The sequence below is a fragment of the Dermacentor variabilis genome, chromosome 1 (assembly GCF_050947875.1).
Source record: "Dermacentor variabilis isolate Ectoservices chromosome 1, ASM5094787v1, whole genome shotgun sequence".
Classification (NCBI taxonomy): domain Eukaryota; kingdom Metazoa; phylum Arthropoda; class Arachnida; order Ixodida; family Ixodidae; genus Dermacentor; species Dermacentor variabilis.
This window is the reverse complement of record NC_134568.1, coordinates 227,787,232-227,814,783: the sequence shown is the minus strand read 5'-3', so window position 1 is coordinate 227,814,783 and position 27,552 is coordinate 227,787,232. Positions and strand designations below refer to the sequence as shown.

The 27,552-nt window shown below is 40.8% G+C and overlaps 2 protein-coding genes across 10 annotated transcripts in view; one reads left to right on the top strand and one right to left on the bottom strand.

The window, feature by feature from the left end:
- alpha-Man-Ib (alpha-Mannosidase class I b) overlaps positions 1-9,879 on the bottom strand; it is a 64,119-nt gene extending 54,240 nt beyond the window's left edge. For 2 of the 5 annotated variants that reach the window (XM_075670332.1, XM_075670352.1), the window contains exons 1-2: positions 9,478-9,879; positions 1,858-2,124 (exon numbers count right to left, since the gene is read on the bottom strand). In XM_075670332.1, the coding sequence (XP_075526447.1) occupies positions 1,858-2,124; positions 9,478-9,618 (408 nt within the window). In that variant the 5' untranslated portion in view covers positions 9,619-9,879. Of the gene's footprint in view, positions 1-1,857; positions 2,125-8,560; positions 8,918-9,477 lie in introns of those variants that run through there. The other 3 variants (XM_075670340.1, XM_075670344.1, XM_075670357.1) reach the window with 3 other exon arrangements.
- A 237-nt stretch (positions 9,880-10,116) lies between these two features.
- Positions 10,117-27,552, top strand: part of LOC142558135 (acyl-CoA-binding domain-containing protein 6-like) — a 41,722-nt gene continuing 24,286 nt past the window's right edge. The window contains exons 1-4 of one of the 5 annotated variants that reach the window (XM_075670296.1): positions 10,117-10,530; positions 12,166-12,230; positions 17,250-17,292; positions 18,710-18,806. In XM_075670296.1, the coding sequence (XP_075526411.1) occupies positions 10,397-10,530; positions 12,166-12,230; positions 17,250-17,292; positions 18,710-18,806 (339 nt within the window). In that variant the 5' untranslated portion in view covers positions 10,117-10,396. Of the gene's footprint in view, positions 10,541-12,165; positions 12,231-17,249; positions 17,293-18,709; positions 18,807-27,552 lie in introns of all 5 variants that reach the window. The other 4 variants (XM_075670312.1, XM_075670318.1, XM_075670304.1 and 1 more) reach the window with 4 other exon arrangements.

Sequence of the window (27,552 nt, the reverse complement as noted above, 5' to 3'; positions counted from 1 at the left end):
ACGCAAGTCTCCTGTACTCCTTGATTATGTAATGCCTTTATGACTGCTGGTATCTCTACTGAATCAAATGCCTTTTCGTAATCTATGAAACCCATGTAGAGGCGCTGATTGTACTCTGCAGATTTTTCGATTACCTGATTGATTACATGGATGTGATCCATTGCAGAGTATCCCTTCCTGAAGCCAGCCTGTTATCTTGGTTGACTGAAGTCTAGTGAAAACTCTTATTCTGTTGGAAATAATCTTGGTGAATATTTTATACAATACTGGAAGTAAGCTAACGGGCCCATAATTTTTCAATTCTTTAACGTCTCCCTTTTTGTGGATTTAATGTTGGCATTCTTCCAGTTCTCTGGGACCCCTGAAGTCGTTCGACAGTTCGTATAAAGGGCCACAGGCTTTTCAAGCATGATAGCTCCTTCATCTTTGATTAAATCAACTGTTATTCTATCTTCTACTGCTGCTTTCCTCCATTTCATGTCTTGCAAGGTCCTTCTAACTTCACCGTTAGTTATAGAAGGAGCCTGTGTAACCTGTTCATTACTACTTCGAATGGAGGTATCGTGGCTGCTCTGGGTACTGTACAGGTCAGTATATAATTCTTCTGCTGCTCTAACTATACCGTCGAGATTGCTGATGACATTACCCTGCTCATCTTTCAGTGCATACATATTGATTTGTCCTGTGCCAAGTTTCTTTCTCACTGATTTCAGGCTGCATCGATTTTTTACGGCTTCTTCTGCCTTTCTCACGTTATAGTTTCGAATATCACTTATTTTCACCTTGTTGATCAGTTTTGACAGTTCCGTGAATTCTATGTTATCTCTTGAGTTGGACACTTCCTTTCGTTATCGTGTCTTTATTAGGTCCTTTGTTACTTGGAAGAGCTTGCCTACTGGTTGCCTTGGTGCCCTGCCTCCCACTTAAGTTGCTGCCTCTGAAGCCAGCCTAGTTACGGTTTCATTAATTATCTCTAAGTCATCTTCATGTCTCTGTTCTAAGGCTGCATATTTATTTGCAAGGACCAGCCTGAATTTGTCTGCTTTATTACCCTGCTTATCTTTCAGTGCATATATCTTGGCGAGTCTTATGCCAAGTTTTCTTCTCAGTGATCTCACGCTGCATCCATTTTTTACTGCTTCCTCAGTCTTTCTCACATTATAATTTCAAATATCCCTTACTTTCCCTTGGAGTACTGTGGAGCACTCCAATAATAACTGCAAGAATTTGTACTGGATATTGTTACAATAAGATTAGACTATGCGTGTTCTTTGAAAGAAGCTAAAAGATTGGAACAAACTATGAACAGTGCATTCTATTGTATACAATAATAAAGCATAAAATTGTCAAAGAAAATGCAACACATTACACCCACAAAAATACAACTGTAAAATGTGTGAATAGTGTCATTTCGTTAAAAGTTTACACAAATGAAAAAGGAGACGTTGTGCATATCAAGCAAAGTTTCTGCTGAAAGTTTTGGACCTCTGCAAAAAAGTTGAGAAAATGATATATATATTTAATTAAGCAAGTCATTGAGATTTTGGAAGTTCTGCTATTTTCACTCATTATTTTAATAGTCACAATGAAAATCTTCTACTAAAATTTTTTCCCCCAACATGTTCTCTTCACTTCCACAGTGCCCAAGCTATTCCAGGTTCTCTTCAGCAAATGCAGCTGCAAGCATGTGTACTTCACCCTTTGTTATAGCTTTAACATGCAGCACACCTGCTGTAACATAACTGCTTAATGCTTATCTGTGATGAATTGTACTTATGTGTTCCTGGCTTTGGCTGTGCTCCATAAGAACCTGGAGCATGTCATAGAACATTTGATGCGAGAATGTCAGCCATCTACCACGCTCTGCTGGAAGAGCCGTGAGGAGGCTGTTTCTGGTGTTGCCCCAAGGAAGCTGGGCCCAAGGGTGACCTTTATGTCTTCCGGAGGCTGAGAGGTCGAGGGTAAGCTCTGCCGAGGTGTTGCCTCCTCAGGGGGTCGGCCTGTCTCTGCAACAGGAGCTGCTGGCACAGGAGCCTGGCCCATGCGTGATGCCACAAGTAGCAGCGCAGCCACAGCGAGCACCAGCAGCAGTGATCGTTGGAGTCTTGACAGCTGCTTCCATAACTGTACATGATTCCAGCACAGCAATGCTTAAAATAAGGAATAATGTCAGACTTGCATTACGTGCAACACAAGCACCTTCCACACCATAACTGAAAGAAAAAGTTTGCTTTCGCCATTGTAAAAATGGTTTCTCAGAAAAAATTCAATTACTAAGGTTGTTATGCACCTGCACTGAATTAAAATTAAATTATGGGGTTTTACGTGCCAAAACCACTTTCTGATTATGAGGCACGCCATAGTGGAGGACTCCGGAAATTTCGACCACCTGGGGTTCTTTAACGTGCACCTAAATCTAAGTACACGGGTGTTTTGGCATTTCGCCTCCATCGAAATGCGGCCGCCGTGGCCGGGATTCGATCCCGCGACCTTGTGCTCAGCAGCCCAACACCATAGCCACTGAGCAACCACGGCGGGTCACCTGCACTGGGAACACATAGCGGTACATGGTTAGTGCTTGCCACCTGTAAGCTGCCTTTAAATAGGCCACGCCTATTTTTTTTTTTTTTTTTTTGCGAGCAACTGTCATCATGCGTGACCAAAGAGGGACTACATTTACATCAGTAGCGCACACACAAAAAAAGAAAGCATACAATGAGGAGTCAACAAGGGTCTGGATTACATAAGCTTAGTTATAAATAATTAATTCATATCAGCCAGAAGATTCAGGCTGTAAACTACTTAATAGTATCTACCACTTGGAAAACACACCCATGCATGCACGCATGAAACACGCACACACACTCCTTCTCTCTCTTTCAGAAAAAAAATGCACCTCCCACATACGATGATTTTATGTGCTCATACAACCTTGAGGAATGTACATGTGTGTAAAGCGACTGCACAAACAATATCAACCATAAGTATTTGGTTAGTGCGTGCTCCATGTAATGCAACTCAGCCAACTCATTCCTTTGAATCATGCAAATTTAATGCGCATAGGAAGACAGGCAACACACAGACTAGCACCGAACATAATTAAATGTTCACTACTCAGTTTTACCACTACAGTTTTCTCAGTACCCCCATGTGTTTACTGTTTGTTCCTTTTTCGAGCTGCAGCAACACAGCAAAAGCGTTTTGGCCCTGGCCACACACGTGTATGTGACCAATGCCAAAGTGTTTATGTGTATACACATGTGCATGACACATGCATCCTTGCCTTTCCCCCTTTTGGCTCTCTCAAGAACTAGCTATTCCCCTCTCTTATATTACAGTTTTGTTGAAATACCTGCTTCTGGCCAGCCATAACCAACCCCATGAATGTCTGACAAAAACACAAAATGGACATCGCCATCTTAGATTATCTTTTGCAGCAGCCTGTCACAAGCTGTAGGCATTTTTTAAACTTCAATTGCATAGTTTTAAGAAAGAAATTGCTTTTCTTACTGCCAAAGCAGTGCTTATATCGAGTTAAATTTTTACGTCTTGCTGCTGCCATTGTCTAAGTTATCTGCACCGCCAGCATCCACAAACTTATTTGAAACAACTCAAAGATTGAAAAAAATGTTTACAATTTTTCAAGTTTTCCAAAGTAATCGCTGCAGGTATGGATACTTTCAGTGATATGCTTTTGAATGAATTCTGGTGTTTTACATGCCAAAATCACGATTTGACTATGAGGCACACCATAGAGGGGGACTCCAGATTGTTTTCGACCATCAAGGGATCTTTCACGTGCCCCCACAATGAGAGGGACAATGAGAGGGACCACGAGTGTTTTTGCATTTCACCCTCATTGAAATGCAGCCACCGCAGTCGATATTTGATCCCGTGACTTCGTGCTAGCAGCAACACCATACCTGCTAAGCCACCACGGCGAGTAATGATAAGCTTTTCATGCCATTGCAAAACTAAGTATGTTATAAACTGGCAGACAGTTGCATTAACTCCAGATGACAAGAAATGTTTGGCTGCCACTATGAAGCAGCAGCAGCTGAAAGAGCCCCTTACACAAGAGCATGCGTTATACCAAAATTTTACATACCCACTTTGTTTTGTGGCAATTAATAAATACTACAAATGATAGCTGTCATGTATAGGTTGTGCTTAACTTAACAAGAGAGCTTCCAGTTTCTAGTGCCCATATGGGTTTTTTAATTAGCACGCCAATCAATGGCCAACTTTAACTTACTTTCGATAAAGCACAATTCTTCAAAATTTGGAAGTGTGTAGGTTATGGCTGCTATCTTTTTTGCAAAATAATGAAAGAAAAAAAAGAAAAGAAATACTGGCACTGGGGGGAGTAAAAGGGGGATAGGTAAGGGGCAGGAGTAGTGTGTTTTTGCAATAAACACAAACAAAATGAAAACCAAATAAAGCGGTGATATGTTGAGTACAAACTTAGCATAATTGAATTTTCTTGAAAGGCATTACAAAATTTGGCATACATTTACAATTTTTAAGAAGACCAGCGATAAAGCCAAATGTCCAGTGGGTGTTTTCCGTAGCCCAGGGATCTGTGAGGGCACGAAAACAAATCGTGTGTTTATTAACCCACTTCCGTGCTGCATTACTATACCAAATTCTGACCAAAAAATAGCCAATTTATTTTTATAAACCTCAGTTGCCACGTTTACCTTTTAAGAAAGAATAAATTCGTGGCTGCTTGCACTGTGACAATGTTAGGCTAGTCCATGGCATTGCTACAAAATGCTAAGTACCGCTGACAGTCTGAGCTCGTCTTTGGCCGTTTCTACTAGAAACCTGTGGATGAACCCAGCTCGTCTAAGGAATGGAAGGGGTTAATTTGGCTCATGGTCAAACTGTGCCAGATGAAGCGGGAAGCGCCATCAATCGGTGGCTGCATAGAAGGCGTATCAGAGAGAAGCATAAGTTGCACTTGGACTTATAGGAGAAGGGTGAGAAGAAAAAATAAATGGGAAAGGATGTAGTGCTCAGTATCAGAATTTAAGGTAGCACAACAGTTTTATTATTGCAAGGAGGTTAAGGAATTGGGAATGAATGCACTTGCAACCATTCCACTGTTCGTTATGTACAGGGATGTGCATGTTTCACTTAAAACCATTGAAAAAAATCTCTAAAATATACTTTGCGTGCACCGCTGCTCTGGTGTTGATCAAATTTTGCAGAAAGATAGCATTACATGGAGCAGATTGTTCAATGTAATATTTCGCACAGTTACTTGCCTTGTTCTTAAGTAAAAAAATGCAAAGTTGCATTTGTCTATTCGTCTATGGGGAAGCTAGCTGCTGCCCAAGGCTCCGCTAGCATAATCTTGTGTCAGCGCCTGTCGGCAGCTGCAAAATGCAGTTGTTCTAGGAGGGTTGCCGCATGTTCCTGAGGAGCGGGCAACATGCGACCAAGCAACCTTTGCCTATATTTTGTCTTCACCACAAAGTACTTCGGCAAAAGTTATCGAGTTCGACTGAGACATTTTTTTGCTGCAAAAGGTTATCAACTTTCCTCAGACACTGAAAAGGGTTCTTATCTGGTAGCTCTTGACAGCAACAAAGTGTTTTGGTTACTTTGTGACCTCACCTCAAAGCGCTTATGTGGAATGACATGCAGCTGAAATTCACCCATGAAAGACCATATTAATGAAATCAATTTAGTGCTAAGCTATTAGTGTTTTTGCCGTGCTTTCTGACAACAAGCAATGTGACAACTAGCTCTCATAAGTATGGTACTTAATTTCAGACATTTTGATTTACGTCAAGAAAAGTGCTTGCATGATATCAAATACAACTCTTCACTTCTAAGCCCCGATAATCACAGCCCCTGCGCTACACAAGAACAAAAATGATATTCAATCATTAATGCCTTAAGTCCCTTAATTTTTTTTCCTACGGAGCTGCCCCACAAACAAATTTAATTACATTTGAGATGATGATGTCAACGACAGCATTTTCTGAAGTAAGCAATTTTAGGGTGCAAAATACATTTACAAAATATACATTTACATTAAAATACATTTACAAATACATACCATTTACAAAAATAACACTACATCTCTTGTGGCAGGTACACGCCCTCAAAATTTGGGACCCTTTGTCAGTCTCCAAAGGCGAAATCCACATAAAATTTAGGTGACACCGATCCCTCCACTCATATGCATTCACCAGCACAAATATTGAAGCATTGCATTAACTAGAACCCCACAGCTACAAGGAGCCAACTACCATTTTCATAAGACACTGCACAGCTTCATATGAAAGAAAGTGTCACATAGAGAGAAACAAGGAAAAAAAAATTGCACAAGGTATAATGAGCATACCCTTATGTAAGCACACAAACAGCTTTACCGAAGCATGAAGGTTGTAAGCAGCACCTCATGAATAACGGGCGTGCCCTCCATTACAATGGGCAATTAATAAAGAAAAGACAAGCCACTATGATGAAGTACATGAAGCCTCCTTAGTGGGATCAAAATCGGTCATTTTCTTAAAGAATGCTTAATAATTGCTTTCTTGTAAGTGCCACTTTACTCATGTTTATTTAATTCCTGGTTTAATAAATATAGTGCCTGTTTGCTTTTACAGCACTTTGGTACTTCACCCACTCCAGTGAAACTGGGTTTTAGATAAGTGAAACATTATTTCAATAAAGCTTCGACTGGGGCTAGTTGATATGGCATCGTCTGCTTGCTGCACTATACTGCTTATACGAAGGACAAAAAGAGACACACATGTGCGCAAACATTTAACTGTTTATTATTTGCTAGCGCACGTCAAATATATACACAAAGGGTGACTGTAAATAAAAAGAAAATGAGATGATCCACAAGAAGCAGCCCTGCAAGCTGCTGATGAATGCATCCATACCTACAGGGCAGTGAAGTTCCAAAATCATAGCGGAATGAGTGTTGACGCCTTTTTGAAACTATTAAGGTCCTACCTTGAATCCCTGTTCGTCATGTTTCAGGGACAAGTGTTTTTACAGAAAGCAGGGATCTGTATTGGGTCATGTTTAGCTCCATTGCTGCGTGACATACTTCTAAATAAAGGGGACAGGGTATTGCAGAAAAACCTACATGGCCTTGGAGCAGTCAGATGTTTCCATTACGTTGATGATTTTCTTCTTTGTTTTCCATATGACCAGTATGCAGAAATTACTGAAACTGCAAGTGTGGAAATGTTCACAAGCGCGCACCAAGGGCTGCAGTTTACGGTGAGAATGCCAGACAATGATATCCTCCAATTCTTGACATTCAGTGCAACTCACACATGTTGGGAGTACAAAATGAGGAGTGAAAAGGGTCTGCTCCCTTACGATTCAGGGCAATATAAGTTAATAAAAAAAGCAATTGTGAAGTCAAAAAATCATGTGACCACAGCATTAACGATAGTATGCAGCGGCAGGTCTCGAAGCTTAAGGACAGTGGTTATCCTGTAACACTTATAACATCCATCGCCGAAAAAGTTTTGAGAGGCTTAAATAACAAAAAGAAAGTTGCTACAAAGGGGGGCGAGGATAAGAAGGTAACTGTCATACCTTATATGCATAAAATTTCACATGGCATGGCACCAAAGTGGTTCTTTCAGCTCCTTTAAAGATGAAAGGCTTATGTAAAAAAGTAAATGATGAAACAAAATCTGACAATAACAAATGTGAAATAAAGCACGCAAAAGAAAACAGCATTTGGATTGTGTCGACAACCATGTGTACAAGATACCTTTCATGTGTGGAAAATCATACATAGGCCAGACAGGCAGATGTATTAATATTAGGTTAAGAGAACACAAATATGCAACAAAAATGCTACAGTCAGCAGGACATTTGGCGACGCATTGCGCACGAGGCGGCTGCGAGCCTATCTTCAAAGAAACAAAGGCATTGGCTAGATGCAGATCTAAAAAAGCGTGAGAAATTTTGGAAGTATATTTCATGCTCAAAAATGACTCGGGAGACCACATTAGCACACCTTCTGTGGCGCTGGGAAAAGCAGCATTTAAATTCATAGCCAGACGTTAGATCAAGCCATACTTGCCGTTGTCAAATCAGATGTGCGTCGATCGGCTTCTTTTTTGTCTTTCATCTCATTTTCTTTTTATTTACAGTCACCCTTCGTGTATATATTTGACGTGCGCTAGTGAATAAACAGTTGAAAGTTTGCGCACATGTGTGTCTGTCTCTTTTTTGTCCTTTTTATAAGGAGTATAGAGCAGCAAGCAGAACGATTATTTCAAACTGAATTGGCATCTGCCTTGAAGGCAGCCTTTTTATGGTCATACTAGCAAATTAAAAGCATCTTCTGAAGATTGTATGACCACATGTGAAAGTGAACGTTCAGCTAGACAGAAGGCTGGCATGATAACAGTAAATAAAATTTAAGCAAGCCTTGAATTAATGCCTCACGATTATTTTCTATATCAGTAACAGCTCTGTCTAAATATCTTTAAGCACCAAGATTTTAATTCTGTTGTATTTCAGACAACTAGGCACAAATTTTACACAACAATACTGAACAACTTCTCACCTGGTTCCAGGAAATATATGGTGGCATTGCTCAATATGAAACCGAGTTCACGTTTCAAATAGCTGAGAATACAGCGCTACTCATATACACAGGGCAAACCAGCCACAAGAGCAGCAAATGTCCAAATGTCACTCTTTATCTATGTGTTCGGGACTGGCTACAGTATCGACGGTCTCAGTTAAAAGGCAGACTCAAAGCAACGACGACGATGAAATCCCTCGCAAGTCCAAACTAAAATCCATGTTCTAAGCCCAATGGCACGTGCGGCTATGCTTCAGAGCACCAATAAACCACACAAACGGCACAAAACGTTATCGCTATCGCACAGCGCCTTGGCAGCACTGAAGACAAGGCGACCAGGCGTGGTACAATAGCTCCAAAACTTCAAGTCGTATTTCTGCTAGGCAGTTACGCTCTATCCCATCCAACGTCGCGAGACACTTGAAGGTAACTGCACGCATGAGATAAAAAAAAAATTTTCTGCTAACGGCACACACTGACATAGAAAAGGAAAATAGAACTGTCGTTAATGAAAGAGACTCAGGGTGACTTTATTGCAGTATCTTAAGAGTACTGTTACTTTGACGATCAATCAATCAAACTTGTTTCACGTGGCACAACAGCTTTTGTAATGACGCGAGAAACATTACGTAACAAAAGCGATACATCTGCCGATCAGTCAACGTACAGATTTTATTTTACTTGGAAATTTGGATGATGCACAAAACAACTACGCGCATCATAAGCGTTTGATAAACCGCCTTTGATCGTTCTGATACAGAACATTTTGCCATGGCAAAATGGACATGCGGACTTTACGCGGACAGCAAACACTGCGTATGAGAGACATACAAGGAGTAATTAAGCGTCAAAGCCCCGTCACAAGCACATGATGTGGCATAAAACATTGTACGCACCCTCCAGAGACTTTTCCTCTGACCCATCCTCCATGTAAAGCTCCCAGCCCAAGACGGCGGTGCGCCCGCCAAGTTTATCAGGCCAGTTTCAACGTCGCTCGAGCGCATGATTCGTTCGTTAGACGTCAGGACGCCGCTCATCGTAGAAAGTGATTTCTGTGCGGCGACGTTGACGCACCAGATGATAACGAAACAGTTTTAAAGCAGACAACTGATCGACATTGAGGCACCTTAGACGTCTGCCACGTTTTCGGTGGCGCAAGAGAAGGGACACCTACGTCGGAGTTGCAACCGCGACCTCGACAAATGTACAGCAACCTGCACATCGCGCATGTTGGTTGCAAGCCCCAGTAGGAGGGCAAACGTAGCACAGAAGCGGCCGATGGCCGATGTGTTTTACAACAAGCCGCAAAAAAAAAAAAAAAATCTTTGCATTGTGGATTGACTTGACTATAAATGATTTAGGATAAAGAACAAGAACGTAACATAGCATAAATTTAATTATGTACGATTTGCTTAGATTACAGCATGTATTACAGTATAAGCACCAATAAATAAAAGTAACTTTCTACAAGGGTGTATTTGTTATGACCCTAAAGTGGCATGTAGCCATAGAGTTACTACATGTAGACAAAATCACGTCACGACCTATCCAACTCATTGACTCCTGTGTGGAGGCAATGGAGGTTTCAAAAATCTGCCGACTCTACCGTATCCCAGCTGCTGCCGTGTTGTTAAAATTGACGGTTTGGCCTGCTTATAACTAGAGTGTGCCGTTTTCGTCTAAGGAGGTACCTATTTATTTACGTGCGAACGGCAGAAGAGACAGCTAAAATTAAACAGATAAAATATCTGCGTTTGATTTGGTATTTCAAATCTCTCTTGCTCAGCGTCTCAAAAAAATTAAGATTCTAAGCAAATGGCTCAGGGTGATCACGCAGATGTACTAAAGGAATGGGACGAGCAAAAGGCCATGTTCTTTAAAGCGGCGGAGCATGTCCAAGCCCACACCCGAAACCTGGCCAATGATCAACTGCTCTACCTTTATGCCAGGTACAAACAGGTGCGTGCGAGTGAATTTGCGTTGTAATGACCTCACGTCAGTACTATTTGTTAATGTAGGGCACATTGTGTAAGCATGCACACGTGCGCTCAGATTTTGAAGCTCGAGGAGCAGTAAATGTGCACTTGACACGAGATACTAGTAATACAAAACCGTTGAATGTGAAACCAAGAAACGATTTTTTTTTTTTTTTGCCTCATCGTAAAACTGTTTCTTTCGTCAGTACTATATCGTGTTAAAATTACGCGATATAATGTTAGGCCAAATAATGCTTGAATTAATGTTGTGGTGAGCATATAATAGCAACAATAAAATTTATTCATCAAGCATCGTAGTGACGAATCAAGTAGATCGGGACATCCGATCTTTTTTTTTACAAACAGCTACGTTGCACAGGAATAAAACTAATTCTTGAAGAATGCCAATTGTACCAAACATAGTACAATTGGTCCAAGTGCCAATTGGTACACGTGTCAATTGTACCAAACATGGTACATTGAACTTTTGCAAATTTAGACGTGCTGAAGTCATGAAGACTGGTTGAACCAACCAAAATGTGAATTAGAGAAAGCACATTCCCATTTTTCAAGACCTTAGCCTGCGTTTAAATTACGCAAAAATTGCAGTACGTTAAGTATTAAAAACTTGTGCTGTCTGTAAAATGATTGCCCTTCACGATTAAGCACTATGCACCTAATTTAAATACAAGATCTGTTACTGTAAGTCGTGGCTAGCCCCTGGATTAATCCTTCTCTCTTTTGCAGCTCACTTCAAATGAATGAAAGCCATAGGAGGCCACTCTACACAGCACCTCTATTTATTGAGCGTAACTTTCTCTAGAGGCTATGACATTTTTCACCACCGTCTTCATGCTGTACATGATATTACAAGACCCTGAATATCTGTAGATTGCATGAATTTTTTTTTTTACTATTGACTTTCTTAAATTATTCCAGATCGGAGGCTGTATTTTCTAATGATCCATTTCATTTTGCATTCTTCTTGCCCTTCCTCATTGGCTCAGACACCGCCACACTTGTTATCACTCAGAGTGGCACCTAAGTACATGGCACTTGTCAAGTGTAAACTGATATCTGGCTCAAAAATGGACCCTTTGCAATAACTCCGAGGCAGGATCCCTGCACAGTAGAAATCCCTTCACCACGCTTGTGTAGATTGTCCTCAAGGTAAAAATTGTGTGCATTGTGGTATCTGCTAATGTGTTGTTTACTATGGGAACCTTGACCAGTCCATAACAGTTGCATAAGCTTGCTGATGTCCTTCAGCTGATTGGATTAAGTCCGGCGGTGGCAAGCCAAAGTATACCATATATGGTAGCTGCATGTGATGACCATGCATGCACTTGTTTTGTGCTAAAAGCAGCTAATGTCACACCAATTTTACCTTTAGTACCTGTATAATGGACGATATGGAAGGAAATTTCACTGCTGGCTTGAAGGTAAAAATCTGAAATAGGTCCAGAAGTACTAAAAAAAAAAAATTTTTTAATGGGTGCATGTATTTTTGTTGCACAGTGTCTCTGATAAGGTGAAAAAATGTTAATGTTCAGCAGTGCCTTTGGCAGCTCCACTCTTTGGTGTGATGCATATTGTTTCTTTATGTAGGCCCTGGAAGGACCATGCAAGCTACCCAAGCCAGCTTTCTACGACTTTAGGAGACGCCAAAAATGGTAATTGGCTATGAAAGTGTGAAAAAAAGTCACTGGGCCTTGAAACAGGTTATGCAATGCATTGAAAGTAGTAAATAAGTTATCCCAGCCATTCGATCACGTAACAAACATCTGAGCTAAGCATTATACCCTCACAAACAGCAAAATATGTATAAGTTCACTCAAAGTGACTGGTCCATTTATCCATCAATTTGAAATACCTGCCATCCTTCAGTTGATGAATTGAAGTTGCATAATTTTCACCAAACATAGACATTGGTTAGCTTTCAAATGTCACCAACTAGCAGCTACAAACAACAGAAAAATGCCATGAATTTGAGAAGATGAACTGAGTGAGTGCAGCAAGTTGCATGCCTAAAATGAGTCGCAACCAGATTAGGCACAAGAGGCGGGAAAAATTGAAAGCATTGCATGGTGATTTGTCATGAGCAAAGCATTGCCCCCACTTGTGTCAAGTCAAAGCTTTCAGCATGCTAGGAATGACAGAAGGGAAAAAAAAAAAGAGCTTAGATGATGATAAATGGCAACGTTTTGCTTTTGATAGCTTTACTGGTACAATGTACTTTGAAAGAAGGCAGAAGGAGACTCAATGGGTTGTGCATTTTCGTACCTATGATATTTCATAACATAGTTGAAAATGGGGCCTCATGGAAGTTTATGAGTGATGCAGTTTAAATATGAAAGTGGCGAGAGCCATGCTTAGTGAGCGCCCATTCTTTATTCCATTGGCTTGCATGCAAATGCACTGCCATCATCAACAGGATTGACCACTCAACATTATGGGTAACAAGAAGTGAATAGAATGTAAAGAAACGAATAGTTACAAAATATGGTCCCAAGTCTTCATTATGTCTGCATTCACTTCGCTTCATTCTTTCCTCTTAGCAGCCTTGTAGTATGTGGGGTTTTAACATGTTTGACAATGACTTTCACATTGCAACTTTTCATCAATAATTTGTATGCATGTGGTACCATGCGCTTGTGTTATTTTACTTATTGTTTCAGTGCTAAGAGAGAACTGCTATGAAGAATTGTTCAATACCCAAGTTGCAAAAATACTTAACTGCTGTCATCTGCTATTTATAGCATGGAATAAGCATGTTTTTTGTATATTAAGTTAGGCTGCTGAGCATGAGGTTGTGGGATCGAATCCCGGCTACGGCGGCCGCATTTCGATGGGGGCGAAATGCGAAAACACCCGTGTACTTAGATTTAGGTGCACGTTGAAGAACCCCAGGTGGTCGAAATTTCCGGAGTCCTCCACTACGGCGTGCCTCATAATCAAAAAGTGGTTTTGGCATGTAAAACCCCATAATTTAATTAATTAACTTTGTATATCAAGCAACGAGGCAGCAGTGATGGTGGTGCCTATTCTCCAACTTGCAAGTCATTTGCAGCACTGTGGAAGCTGCAAGACTCCTTAGCCAATAGGAAAGCCAAATGTCCCTCCAGATGTGTTCGACGCCTCATCGTCTTCTCACTGCTACAGTAATTCGCTGTATACAACGTGCATGTATAAAGGTCCTAATATGTCATGTCTCATTGTAGCATATCATGTACCAAGCAAAAATAAAACTCTCTGATCTCGCCAATAATCAGACAGGCCAGAACTACATTACACTTATAAAGGATATTGCCTGTGTATGCCTCATTCCTTCGGTAGTGCTGCAAATGACTTGTGAGATAGAGTATAGACAGTTTTTCAGCAAGCACATTATGCAACAAAAATATAGTCTTTTTTTTAGTGAGACTGATCACTAGCAGTGAACTTCTTTAAGAAAGTAGCTCTAGTCAATGAAATAACGGTAATATTTCAGTATCAAAGTGCCTGAACAGCAAGTGCATTCATGCAGTGATCACGTCTCGTTAAAAAAAAAGTGAGCACAATTTTTTTCAATGATGGCCATTATGTCGTGCCTTGATTACCTAATAAAAATATTTATTCTCTCTCTCTCTTAACAAAGACGGATATTACGAATTATCAGATATCAAGAAGTCAACCTAAAATTTGGTTACCCGCCGTGGTTGCTCAGTGGCTATGGTGTTGGGCTGCTGAGCACGAGGTCGCGGGATCGAATCCCGGCCACTGCGGCCGCATTTCAATGGGGGCGAAATGCCAAAACACCCGTATAATTAGATTTAGGTGCACATTAAAGAACCCCAGGTGGTCAAAATTTCCAGAGTCCTCCACTACGGCATGCCTCATAATCAGAAAGTGGTTTTGGCACGGAAAACTCGATATTTTAAAAAAAGTTTGGTTGATTATACTTCATAGGATTCATAGGAGTATTTTCCTACTAAAAGGAAATTGAAAATGCAGGATCCAACACAATATCAGTTATAGCAAAGCAAATCTTTGTTTGCACATTCCTCAATGTATATATTCTGGGAGCAAAAGTTTAATAGTTGCCAACTGATTTTTCAGATTCCTCATTTTTCAAAGCTGTGTAATTATTTGAATTTACCTGCAGCACTGGCACCTACCCCTAGCACCAATGTATAATAGCAACAACCAAACTTTCGGACGCCATGCAGTGTTTTGGTCATGAACTGTGCATGTGAGGCTGCAAATGTGGTAGCCGTGAACAAAGTTGCTGCCATGTGAGTAGGCACAAAACAGCGTCTTTGGTTGCCAGCTCTCAATGAAGTGGCGCATCGTTAGGCCACGCAGTTTAAGCAGTGCAACTGGTGTAGTTGCTGGTGACGAACTGTCTCGGGAAGCTTGCCACCAGTATGTCCACCTTCATAGACCTTACGGTGATCAAGTGTGAGATCAGATGCACAGACAAGACTGATGGCTGTAATAGCAGCTTACGGATCCATGTGTGGTCCTCTCTGTGTCTGAAAAGTCTGGTGGCGGTGGCTTGGCTAAACCATAGTTAGTTTAACCGAGTTACCAGTTGGCAAGCCAACAGGCCGATCCCATACATGGAGGACTCCGTGGTCCTGCAGGATAACTCTGATCACACGGTTGGGTATTCACGACGATGCAGAGTACGTGTATGTAATTTGTTGTTCCTGTGCCTTGTATCGGCACAGAAAAATGCCCATGGGCCATCAAAATCTGCAGGATACCATTTGCTGTCCTGTTGGAGGTGCCCGGCTTACTTTTCTTTCGCATAGACCTAACTGCAATTTTTTTATCAATGTCTATGTGCATGCTTGTAATAAATATCAAATATAACAAAGGTATTTTCGTGTCCAATGCGACTTACGAGGTTTGACTATTTTGCAAGTTTCACACCAACTTACGTCTGCCTCTCTTTGTGTGCATGTACGTGTAAAACTTCATGCAGTAGCACTTATATAAATGGGTACCATTGCTGTCATTTCAATGCAACAACACACTTTTTCATGTCGGGTTTGGTGTATTTTATGCAAAAAAATTAGGCATACATATGCTGGAAGTGCACTTGCAGTGACTAGTGAATGGAAAACATGAATGTCTCTTAATTCTGATAGCATTTCAATGTCCCATACAAGTCTAAAGAGGTTATAGAGGAAGTTTGGGACAAAGAGAAAAAGGAAGAAACAGTTCTTAAGAGTGAGTACCTAACCAGTCCTTCTTGGCAAATCACTGGCCCAGTTATCACAGATGCACCCTGTCAAAGTTGCTGCTTTCTTTGGGCTGTACCACAACACCCTTGCAATTTTCAACCCATCAGAATTGACATGGCAGATAAGCAGAGTTCAAGGATTCAGATAGAATCCAACAGGCCCCCCTTACCATGCTGAACACTGCTATTGTTGATGTAACTTTCAAGTACTGTCTAAATAAAAATAGTTATACAGAAAATGGCTTGACATCGAGAAGCTAAATTCACAGTTGTGATTTACCATGCTGACACTGGTGTTTTTTATCTAAATTTCAAGCACTGTCTAAAGAAAAGCAGTTGTACAGAAAATGGGCTGACAGTGAGGAGCTGAATTTACAGTTTTGAGTGAACAGAATCAGCAGATGCAAACAGCAAGCTCATGGTCAGCAATCATGTTCTAGGATTATGTTGAACCATAAGGACATGAAAAACATTAATTTAATGAAATTGATACTGCAACAAAGCTCTTTTGTCTTTATATCTGGCTCTTATTGAAAAGTCATATATGTAACAATGTTAGCCTTTATGTCGCACAACATTCACTTCACTTTCCCCTCTAACCTTCATTTTTGTGGCAGAAAAGCAAATAATACTGATAAGTGACAACTAATAATATTGGTATGGATAAGTATATTGACAAGTAAGAAAAAAATGTACTAGCAACAAACAGATGAAAAATAAAATTATATAAATTTCCTATCTAAGCTATTCACCTCACTCCTGCTCATTTCCTTGCCGTATTTTTTTTTCTTTTTCTTTTTTCTTTAGTTGTCTTTTTCTCTCATTTATAGCCTTTATAAGTATTTTGGTTTGTTATGTTGCGAATGCCCTAAACTACTGTTTTAATTGTACGACTAGCTATTGACTTTATATTACTTTACAGTTTGTACTTATACTTTGAATAATCTTCCTTATAGTGACTACTGTATTGCTGTTTTATGCCTTGTATTTCCTTTAATGTATATATTTTCTGACAGGAGGTCCCCTTTCAGCCACATGCTCTGGGACCTCCTTCTGTATACTTATGTAAACATGTATGTCTCCTCCTTATTAAAGAAATAAACTGAAACTGAAATTTATAAAGTATTATATTGTAATTGGCATCAGTAGACTAAGGTCTGAATATGACCTGTGCCATATCTACTTGACTAAGGGCTGCACCCCCAATTTGGCAGCCCAGAATTCAAAAGAAGAAAGAAAAAAATGCTGAAATGAGAAATTCAAAGACTGAAGAGAGCGTCGCTGGTTGATAGTAGTTGGTTAGGCATTGTATTTACAATGAAGAGCATTAAGCATATTTTTCTGAGCAAATGTTAGGGAAGCTTAGAAGTCATGTGCAACATGCAGTGCTGTTCTGTCTCTTCACCTTAAACCTGAGGAAGCTTATTCTAAGTACCACTCTCTTATTTTTGGGCATTCCCAGGAAATTCTCAAGAATACATCAGCTGCAACAAGCAGGAGTTCCTGTGAGTTGACAAACACAGCTGAGTCTTAGAGGAGTACTGACACATATTCTTGAATTTGTAAAAACTACACCACATGCTTCTTGCTTAAAGAAGGATGACACTTGGCAAGTACGAAGGTTGGGGGAAACGTAAGATATCTTTATTTGATACTAAAGTTGGTCTGTAAATGCTGGATGTGGCGTCATCGAAACGATTGTGACATCATGACACGAAGCAAAATTTACTGATATTATGTAGCAATAAGGCCAAGTATGATGATGCTGCTCATGAAAAAATAAAATTAACGACTGCTGCGCACATTTCCTCTTGCTGCACTTGTGTGTAGCAGCTCCAGCGATCATGAGAAGAAAACAAGCCAATGTAATATGATACATCCACCTCCTGGCTACTGAAACCATAACTAGTTTGTACAAGAAAGGTACTATTATAGTAAATTATTTATGATGCTTTGACGCTTGTGAGTATTTCTTCTAGGGTTTCTGAGGTTTGGACCTTCCTTTAAAATAAAAGAAAGGTAAAAAAATGCCATCTCAATACTCCAATATTTGTTTGTTCAAGAACCTTTCACTTTTGCAGCTACTATATTCACTACAAAGTGCTAAGAAAAATGTCCAAGATTTAACAAATGACATTTGGTGCTCTCTTATATCTAAACTACAGCAGTGCTGTGATCTTGCTTCAATAACTAGACTTCACGTGAGTGTTACAGGACATATTCACAAATATACATCTAATGACAGGGACTGCAATCATTGCAGCACATTCTAGTAAAATTTTAATCATGGAAGGGCATATAAGATGTCAGCCAGAAAGAGTGTTTAAAAAACACAGAAGCTTAAGCTGCTAGAATATACAATACTTCATGGAAATAAATGTGTAATTAAAATAATTTTTCACCAAAAATGCAACTTTGTTATGGTGAGATTCTAGTGTAGTCCTGTGGGAGAGAGGTAGTCAGAATTGTAGGGTTTGTCATGAGTTTTTATCATTTGTTGCAAACTTGGATAAATAATGATGACCTTGATAATGGGGGGGAGGCTTGCTGTTAATGGTAGTTTGTCATGGCACTAGGTAACTACAAAGGCTGTGTAAAATGTTGTGCTTTTGTGCTTGCAGATAAAAATTTGACTGCGATGCTTCTAGCACATGGCTGCGATGCTTCTAGCACAGAAGAGTTCACACACGTGTGTCTGCAGTGGGCTCATTAGTTCACAAGGAACGCTAAATTTTAAGAGAAAATTTCCCCCATGCAAGCTAGCTGGCAAGAGAGCAGCTGCTTGGGGCCGTCCTCTTGGCTTCTTCTGTAAAGAAAGTCTTTCTCACTGTCTCTATGTTTCATCATAGCCATGGTTTTGACATCTACAGACTGGATTGCACAACAGGAGAAAAGACAAAAAAATATTCCTCTTGTTAACAGGGATGCCTGGAACCAGTTGGGTGGAATGACTGCTACCACAGCAATGGATGAATATGTGGCTTTCGTCCGTCATCTCTTCCCTGATTGGAGGCCTGAGGTAGTGTTACATTTGTCATACCAAGCCTTCTGCTTAGGACTGAGCACCCAGCACCTACTTTTAGTGTGTTGGCATTCTTTCGGCAGTTTGCATACTTTCTAGGGGCTGTATATCTGATATATCTGCCTATCTATGTACATTTATATCTAACCATTTTCCTGCTTACCTGGTTCACTAGGTAGTCTGTGGTCAAATGGTTAGCACATTGTGCTGCTGTGCTGAGGTAACAAGGTTCAAAACCAACCATTTGACCAACTTCAGTCGCTGAATACGTGGCAATGCGCATGTACATGCTGATCTTCAATGAACCTCTTTCATGCTGACATAGGTCACTGTATATGTGGGACTAGGTAGGCACTGCTGTTTGAAGAAACTCTTTGGCGTCGACTTGGAACACTGGGTATTTGCCACTCTGTATGTGCTGGTCTTGACCTGCTCAGCCACTTGGTCTGAGCGGGTCTTCAGTGAACCTCTTCAATGCCAACTTGGGTAAGTAGGTATGTGCCACTGGAAATGTGTCGCCCTACAGTGACGAAAAAGATCCCCTAATTTTTTTTGAAACTGAGCGGAATCAAACCAACATTACAAATGTTCCTCAAGAACAGCAATCCAATGCATTAGCAGGCTGTACCACAAATGCACTGAGTAAGTGCATCTTTTCAGTTAACATCTTTCATGCCAAGGCTTCAGCGAGTTGTGCCATGAACGCACTGGGTGTGTGCCGCTCTTCAATGAACCTCTCGTGATTTTGGGTCACTCGGTATATGCCACTGGGTGTGTGCAAAGCAAGGGAATACTCTCAAGGCATGCACTGGCGCACTACGCATCTAGTCTCAGAGGCCATGTGCAGACTGCTCAGCAGCGCCACTAGATGCCACAGCATATCCAGAAAGAAGCACAAGAGAGGAGCCTGGCTGCCGCATGATGCATTTCTCAGCATTCACATGCACCAGCACACCATGATTTCGGAGGCCACGCACAAGCTTTGCGGCAGCAGCGCTAGATGGTGCCAAGTGTTCTTAGAAAAGCATGAAAGAGGAGTCCCACTGCAGTACGTGCCTCATACATTACTGGTTTCGATGGTGGAAATACGAAGTTTTGCTATATTGATTCAATGCTAGCGCAAAATCGTTGACTGTCAGAGTGAGATGGGTTCTGCCACAATTTTTTTTATGTAATGCTCATCTTTTGCACATACCCTAACCACAATTTTCACTCTGGTCTATCAGTTGCTTCTACACATACTGAATTGTGTTGGGTACACCCTAAAGTGTACAAACTTTATATTATTATGTCCCCGTTCCTTGTCAAGCTGCAAAAAAGCAGCTTTTAGTTCATGTCCCAGCGTTCATTTTTTGTAAATGAATGAATGCGAAATAAAGATTGATTGAGTGATTGTTAAATAAGTTATTTTAGCACCATCAGGCTTTCATTTCTCAGCATATATATATATATATATATATATATATATTAGTGTTAAGCATGCATGGTCTTCCAATTTTTAATTAATTTGCTCTGCTTATAGGGCATATCATGAGAAGCCAACCGAGAAATGATAAATTATTTTTTTAATGCAAATAATCAGTTCAAGTAATTTCCCCTATGTTTTCATTGGTGTCTTTGTTTATTGACTTCGCATGATATGATTAATAAAAATCGGGCCCCTTGGTTAAACCCCTTTCTTCTCGTTCTGCTTATAGAAGTTACACATAACACAGCTTTGCATTTCGTGGTGTTCATTTTTTTTGGGACTATCTGGCAGACGCTTTCCAGTGTTTAGTATGCCTTTTTTTTTTAATAGGTGCATTTGATGTATTGCTCTACAAGGACGTCATAAAGCAGCAATTATTAATTAAAATATCAGATCAAGAGAATGTTGGAAAGTCCAGTGAAACATGATCACACATGAAAGCAATTTTTGCATTCGTCAAGGATGGAGGCCAGATGGGCACTCGCTTTTCACCTCACGTGATGTACTTTTGCTCCCCTCATGCATATTGTATAAATGTTTCGGTGTTACTCAGAAATACAATGACAGCAGCAAGGACTTAGTTCAAGGCCAAGTCAGAAAACACTACCGTGCACAAACTAGCCCAACCGCAGACTCTCTTGATGCATCATACCTTTTGTTTAGCTGATGGGAGAATGATATTCAATGTCCCAATAGTGCAGGCAACATACTTTAATTCCTGTTTTACTGAACAATTTGAACTGTTTTGAGTGGGACCATTCACATCTTCATGAGCCTTCACAATAGTTACTGTGGCTCTAGCCACTCACAATGATGAGGGCACTGTGCTGACAGTGCCCTCATCATTGGCTTTCTACAAACTATTGCATTCAGCAAAATCATAAAAGTTCTGTTGTTAAATTTCGCACGCCTGAATAATTAGGCATAGTAAAAAACTGATATGAAAGGAACATATCGGTGTATTAAAAAGCATCTATGATCAGAATTAGGTAGACCAGGTGCATCAAGCTTCATACAACAAGCTTTTCACGCTATTATGTGCTACTTAGTGTTATTTTCAGCAGATTGGGGGTGGTGAGAAAAGTGGTGCTCTTCTGCTGCCCCTTTGGTATTGGAAAGATCTTCGGTTACATTGTCCATTTCAACCGCTAGTCATTGATGTGGCCTATTACTGCACTCCTCAATAAATGATGCATTTTGTTGGTCTTTTTAATGTTGGTATGTGTAGTGGCTGTAATGCTAGCGCAGCGTCGCAACCACTGGGAGGAAATTCCTCGAGGTCAAAAGCTTCCAAGGGCTGGTTGCACGCGCATCTTTTCAATGCAAATTTACCAACAAATGCATGTGTGGTATTGAAGTGGTTGTTTTTTATTTATAGTTTGTTGTTGCTGTTAAAACTGCAAAGAGCCTAAATATAAAGTTTCGTACTCCAGAACTTTAATAGCGTATTAGCCTATTTACTCATATCTGAGTACCCTCTTTTTTTCATGGCCATAATGACCAAAAGAGAGAAGTTGCTTAGAGTTATAGTGAATATACAATACTATGAAGTTTGACCGTCAAATACAATTCTCATATCTCCTTTGAGCACTCTGTGCACAAGTCTGCATTGGAAGATAGTCCATCAGAAGCAAAAGCACTGATGAAAATATAGTTAAGGCTAAACCCTATAAGAACGATTTTGTGCGCGACGGCAATGAGTGACAGCTTCAAGCGACGAAATGGGCCGTCACTTGAACAGATCGCTCGGTCTTGTTGCTCCATTGCTCGGTTCTGAAAATCTAGAATTCGTTGCTCGTCACCTGGAAGTGCTATCAGCGACTAGCCAGCAGCGCGAAGCCGGAACTGGATTTGCAACACTTAAATACTACCGAATGTCACACAGAACTAGCAAACAATTGAATTTTTATACGTGCAAGGACAAGAACCTACTGCAAGACCTCTGAATTTTTTATGCTGCTCTTCACAGTAAAATACATTCAGTTAAATTAATAAAGCATGCAATATGTTAGATTCTATGCATATTTGCTGTCCTCATACCGGCAACACCGGGGAGACATTGCTCAATATCATCGCTCGCATGGGATACGACTTGTAGGCGATGAGCGAACGCGACAGCCATCTCCATCGCACTGCCTGTCGCTGTCGTGTGCAAGATCACTTGAATGGGGTGTATACTTTTAACCTCAATATAACAAAGTCAGTAAAATTGGCAATTTGCTTCGTTATATCAAAATTTTGTTGCATTGAAATTCTACCTTTTATGCAAATAAGCACAGTCACCGATCGATTTTTCTTCCATGGAAAGGGGCTACAGAATTTTCCAAATTATTGGGCAATCAAGAAAAGCAAATTTGAATGAGAAAACAATTCATTTTGATAAATTTGAGAGTCGGCGACGAATTATACAGTTTCATGCCACGTACGTTAACCATATCTTCTCGACGGTACAAATTAAGCGAAGCCAGCCGCTCTTTCACGTGCACTCCGCCCCTGCGGCTGATAGTGTCGCCCGCACTGGGACGATGCTATCAGGAAAAGCGCCGGTGATGGAGAGCCAATGCTTTGTCAGCCTCTCGCTCCAACGGGTCACCGAAACTCAAGATTACGCAACCTCCAATACTAAATGCACGGTAAGACAGCTTACATGCCGGCATGCCGTCTTGGCATGCCAGCTCTTTGCATACGCGGCAGATTACCTCTAAAGCAGGGCACGTGACTGTGTATGCACTCAGCTGCCGAGACGCCAGCTAACTTAACCCCCACTCCGCCCCTCGCACGCACTTGATCACGTTACAGCAAGCTCACTCCCCTTCCCCACTTTCCCTTTGCTCATGTGGGAAGGCACCACCATCTTTCTTCTCGCACACTTTCACTCGCACCTAAAGTGCACAATGCGCAATAGGATCTTATCGCACTTGGACTTTATACGGAACATGATGCGGCTCCACTTCAGAGGTTGCTCTTCCGCATGATTTGAGAGGTGTCTTTGCAAACAGCTGCTTGTAATTCAATAATTTGACCATGTGCATCCGTGGACGTTTCCATTTATTGTCTCGACATCCCTTTGTGGCAGCAGGGAAATTTCATTATATTTAAATGGCATACAAAAACACTTCGTTATATTGAGGTTCTAAATACATGATGTCCTACGGACAAGAGGTTATGAAAAGTTAAATACTTAATTATATCGAGAATTTCTTTATCTTGAAGTTCATTATATTGAGTTTTAACTGTAATGATATTTGAAATATTTGGTATAGTGCATCTGATGTGGGTCTAAAGGGACAGCATGGCAGATTGGTCGCATTCATTGTTAACTGCGGCTTCTTTTCAAAGTGTTCTCCTACCCTGACAAATAAAGGAGTGTGGGAAAGTACCACGCTTCTTATCTTACAAGTGGGGAGTCCCAATTACTCCTGAATGTAGGAGAGGGGAGTGTACGTAGCAAACCATTTCCAATCTAAGATGGGTCAGAAAATAACAGCATTTAATGTTACATTGAATGCTAAGTAACCCCTTGTCTTTCCAAGACATACTCCTACCCTGACAAAAGGGTACGGGAAAGTACCACGCTTCTGATCGCACAAGTGGGGAGTCCGAATTGCTCTTGAATGTATTTTTTCAATACTCCTTGAACAGTTTATCTGCACTAACACCTGGAAGATAAGGTACCAAAGAGTATATTATATGCTTTGTAAGCTATGCTAAGCTCAAGCTGTATGACCAGTGGGCTACACTTAAATTGTTTTGTATATTTAAATGTGCTTCAATATAAAACTTTGCCTTCTAGTTTTCACTTCAGCCCATCTAAATGGTGCCAATCTTTGCTCATCTTAGAAGCAGTGAGTCATGGTTAAATTGGTTCATGAAGTGGCTGAAATTTCTGTTAAGCAATAAATGCTATACTGTCCAAAATTTATAAAGTACACTCACTTAAATATACATAAATATTCATAAATATTTAGATATGTAAATATATGGCACTATGAACTAGTCCCAGTGGTCTGCATGATTAAGAAACACCAATTTTTCAATTCTTGGTTGCCCAGTAAGTGCTGCCACCTTGTGGAATTTATCTCACGTCATAGATGCCGGCGCATCGGCAACTGTGTGAGTGCACGGCAGTTAGTTTTAGTTTCGTCTCGTGGGCTGTTTCCATTTGTTGCTTTCCCAAAAACTGATGTCTATCTGGTTTCGAACCTTTTAAATGTTCACTACTAGCTGCTCGCTTGTTTATTGCTCACAGGGGTGCATGTACATCTGTTCACAGGCAGGCGCTGGTATATGCAAACGAGGCCACCGTATACGAACGATGCTGCCGTGCTAGTGTTTCCTTGCTCAAGGCTTGCAAAAACTGATTACTGAGCAAGGAAACACGCAAGGCGATTGGGCAAAAAATTACTGCAAATTTCTAACTTGTTTGTTTTTCTTGACGGGCACACAACGATAGAGTTCTCTTGCCTGCACTCACATACACAGCTAGATTATGCTAGAGACATGTGCGCTGGTAGCTCTGCTACAAATGAGTCGAGTGGTGATTCCTCTGATGCAGACTACTGCCCAAGTGCCAAATCACAAAGTCATTGGATGGCAGCTCTCCACACGAGCAACTATTACTAACCACTTTGGACTTGGAATCTAACCAATGATGCAACGATGCTGACTGGGACAAAGATGATTTTTCTCCCTCATTGTTTACACTTGACACCACTCATTCTGGAAAAATGTTAAGCTCTGCATTACCACTAGATGCAAAAGAAGCCAACTACTTCAGGGTTTCTGTTTTTTTTTATACAAAGAACTACAGGTTTTCCCACTCAGTTTAATCCTAGTGCCATTGAAAATGATCCAGGTGCCAGCCAATTTGATCTGAGTGACAGCATTTTTAATCCAGGTGCCACCACATTTAATCCCACGGCCATCTAAATTAATCCGCGTGCCAACTGATTTAATCCTTTCCCAAGCCGCTTTAATCCAAATGCCATTCATTTTAATCTCAGTGCCAGTCAACTTAATTCTCTTGGAAATTGATTGAGGAACGAATAAATATTGCAACAAGAGGTCATAATAGGCATCATGAACTCCATCTATTTATTGACCCCATCGCTGTATTGGCGGCCTCTTCAGAACCATTTTCGTGAGATATATCACTCATTTCCATCTTTTCGAGTCGCGTTTCTGAGTGACAAAAGTGAGTCACATTCGTGGCACACATTGCACGACTTGGGTTGTATCATAACATGCGATTTCCTTCCATATCGTCGTGTGTATAGATAGAAATAGTTCCTCCAAATAGTTATCACTGCTCAGCCACTTGACATAATAACTAAGCAACTCATGATAGGTCACTAAGCTTGTACATTAGCATGCACTCCTATGCTCCCGACACGCATATAAAACAAAATTGTTCTGAAAGTGTAACTGCTTACCTATAGTTGCTTAGTGGCTATGGTGTTGGGCTGCTAAGCACGAGGTCGCGGGATCGAATCCCAGTCATGGCGGCCTCATTTCGATGGAGGCAAAATGTGAAAACACCCGTGTAGTACTTAGATTTAGGTGCACATTAAAGAACCCCCAGGTGGTCCAAATTTCTAGAATCCTCCACTGCGGCGTGCCTCATGATCAGATTCGTGGTTTTGGCAATAATTTATTTTTTTTTAGAGTGTAACTGCTGATTATTCAGTCACATGGTTAAGCCACTACTGACTCACGCAATGTCACCACCGTTGTACCCAAGCTGCGCTCTCATAACCTACCAACATGCATATAAAATGAAATGTCTTCTAAAGGGTAACAACCTGCTCACTATCACTTGTTCAAATGACGTGATCACTAGTGATTCACATGAGGTCACCACATTTTTAGCCACACATGCACTCCTAACCTGCCGACATGCATATCAAATGAAATGGATTTCAAAGAATAACTACCTGCTCACTATCACTCAGTCAAATGACATGATTACTTGTGATTCACGTGACGTCACCATGGTTTTTACTCAAGCATGCACTCTCCTAATCTGCCGACATGCACATTGCACCCTTGCAAACCATTTCGATCGATATGCATGACGATAGGGAAGGAAATCGCATGTTATGATACAACCCAAGTTACGCAATATGCATCTTGAATGTGACTCACTTGTGTGAGTCACTTTTGTTACTCGGAAACGCAACTCGAAAAGAAGGAAATGAGTGATATACCTCATGGAAGTGTTTCTGAAGCGGCCGTGACGACACTCGTAGTGTGGAAACTGTGCTTCTATAATGCTGACACCAATACAGTGATGACATCAATAAATAGATGGAGTTCATGATGCCTGTTCTGACGTCTTGTTGCAATATTTATTCATTCCTCAATCAATTTCCCAGAGAATTAAGTTGACTGGCACTGGGATTAAAATAAATGAAATGAATGGCATTTGGAATAAAGGGTGGCTGGCACAAGGACTAAATGAGTTGGCACGCATATTAATTCAGATGGCACTAGAATTAAATGTGGTGGTGCCTGGATTAAATTATTGGCACATGGATTAAAAATGCTGGCGCTCAGATTAAATTGGCTGGTACCTAGATTATTTCCCATGGCACTCGGGTTAAACTGAATGGGAAGACCTGTAGTCACAGATCGTGACCGAAACAAACAAGCACACACACCAAAAAGTTCGCAAGCTTAGTCTGCCCCGAAAGTCATGACTGAGGTCATGGCTGGAAACAAATGTTGCTGGGGTTTACTGCTTTCTAGTGGTTGTGCTTTTGATGGACCTGGTCTGAAAAAATACTCTGAGAGAATACTGATCCAAGGATACTATGTTGGAAACTCCTTTTTTCTGGTCAGTCTTTTCTGCCAACTGCTTTGCCTTTTGATGCGGGTGCTACATTTCAGCTTGACCTTAGATGCAAGGGACCGCCAAAGGGCAATCAGGCCGATAATGGAAGCAATTCAGAAAAGATTTTCCACCCTTTTTGCCCCGTTTTCAAGACCTCTGCATAGATGAATCACTGATGCCTTGGCAAGGACGGCTTTCTTTCCAACATTATATACTTTCTAAGAGGCATTAATTTGGTGTCAAGATGTTTGTGCTGCATGACGTTGGCATTGGCTACATCTTGCGGTACACCAGAGCTACTATAGGTGACCTTCCTGAAAGAGTTGGGGTGTACAGGCTCTGTTGTGCAGCTGTTAGAAGACTCTCGGCAAGGGGCATTTCCTGTTTGTGGACAACTGATATACCAGCCCAATGCTATTCGACTATCTCCACAGCAGGCAGAC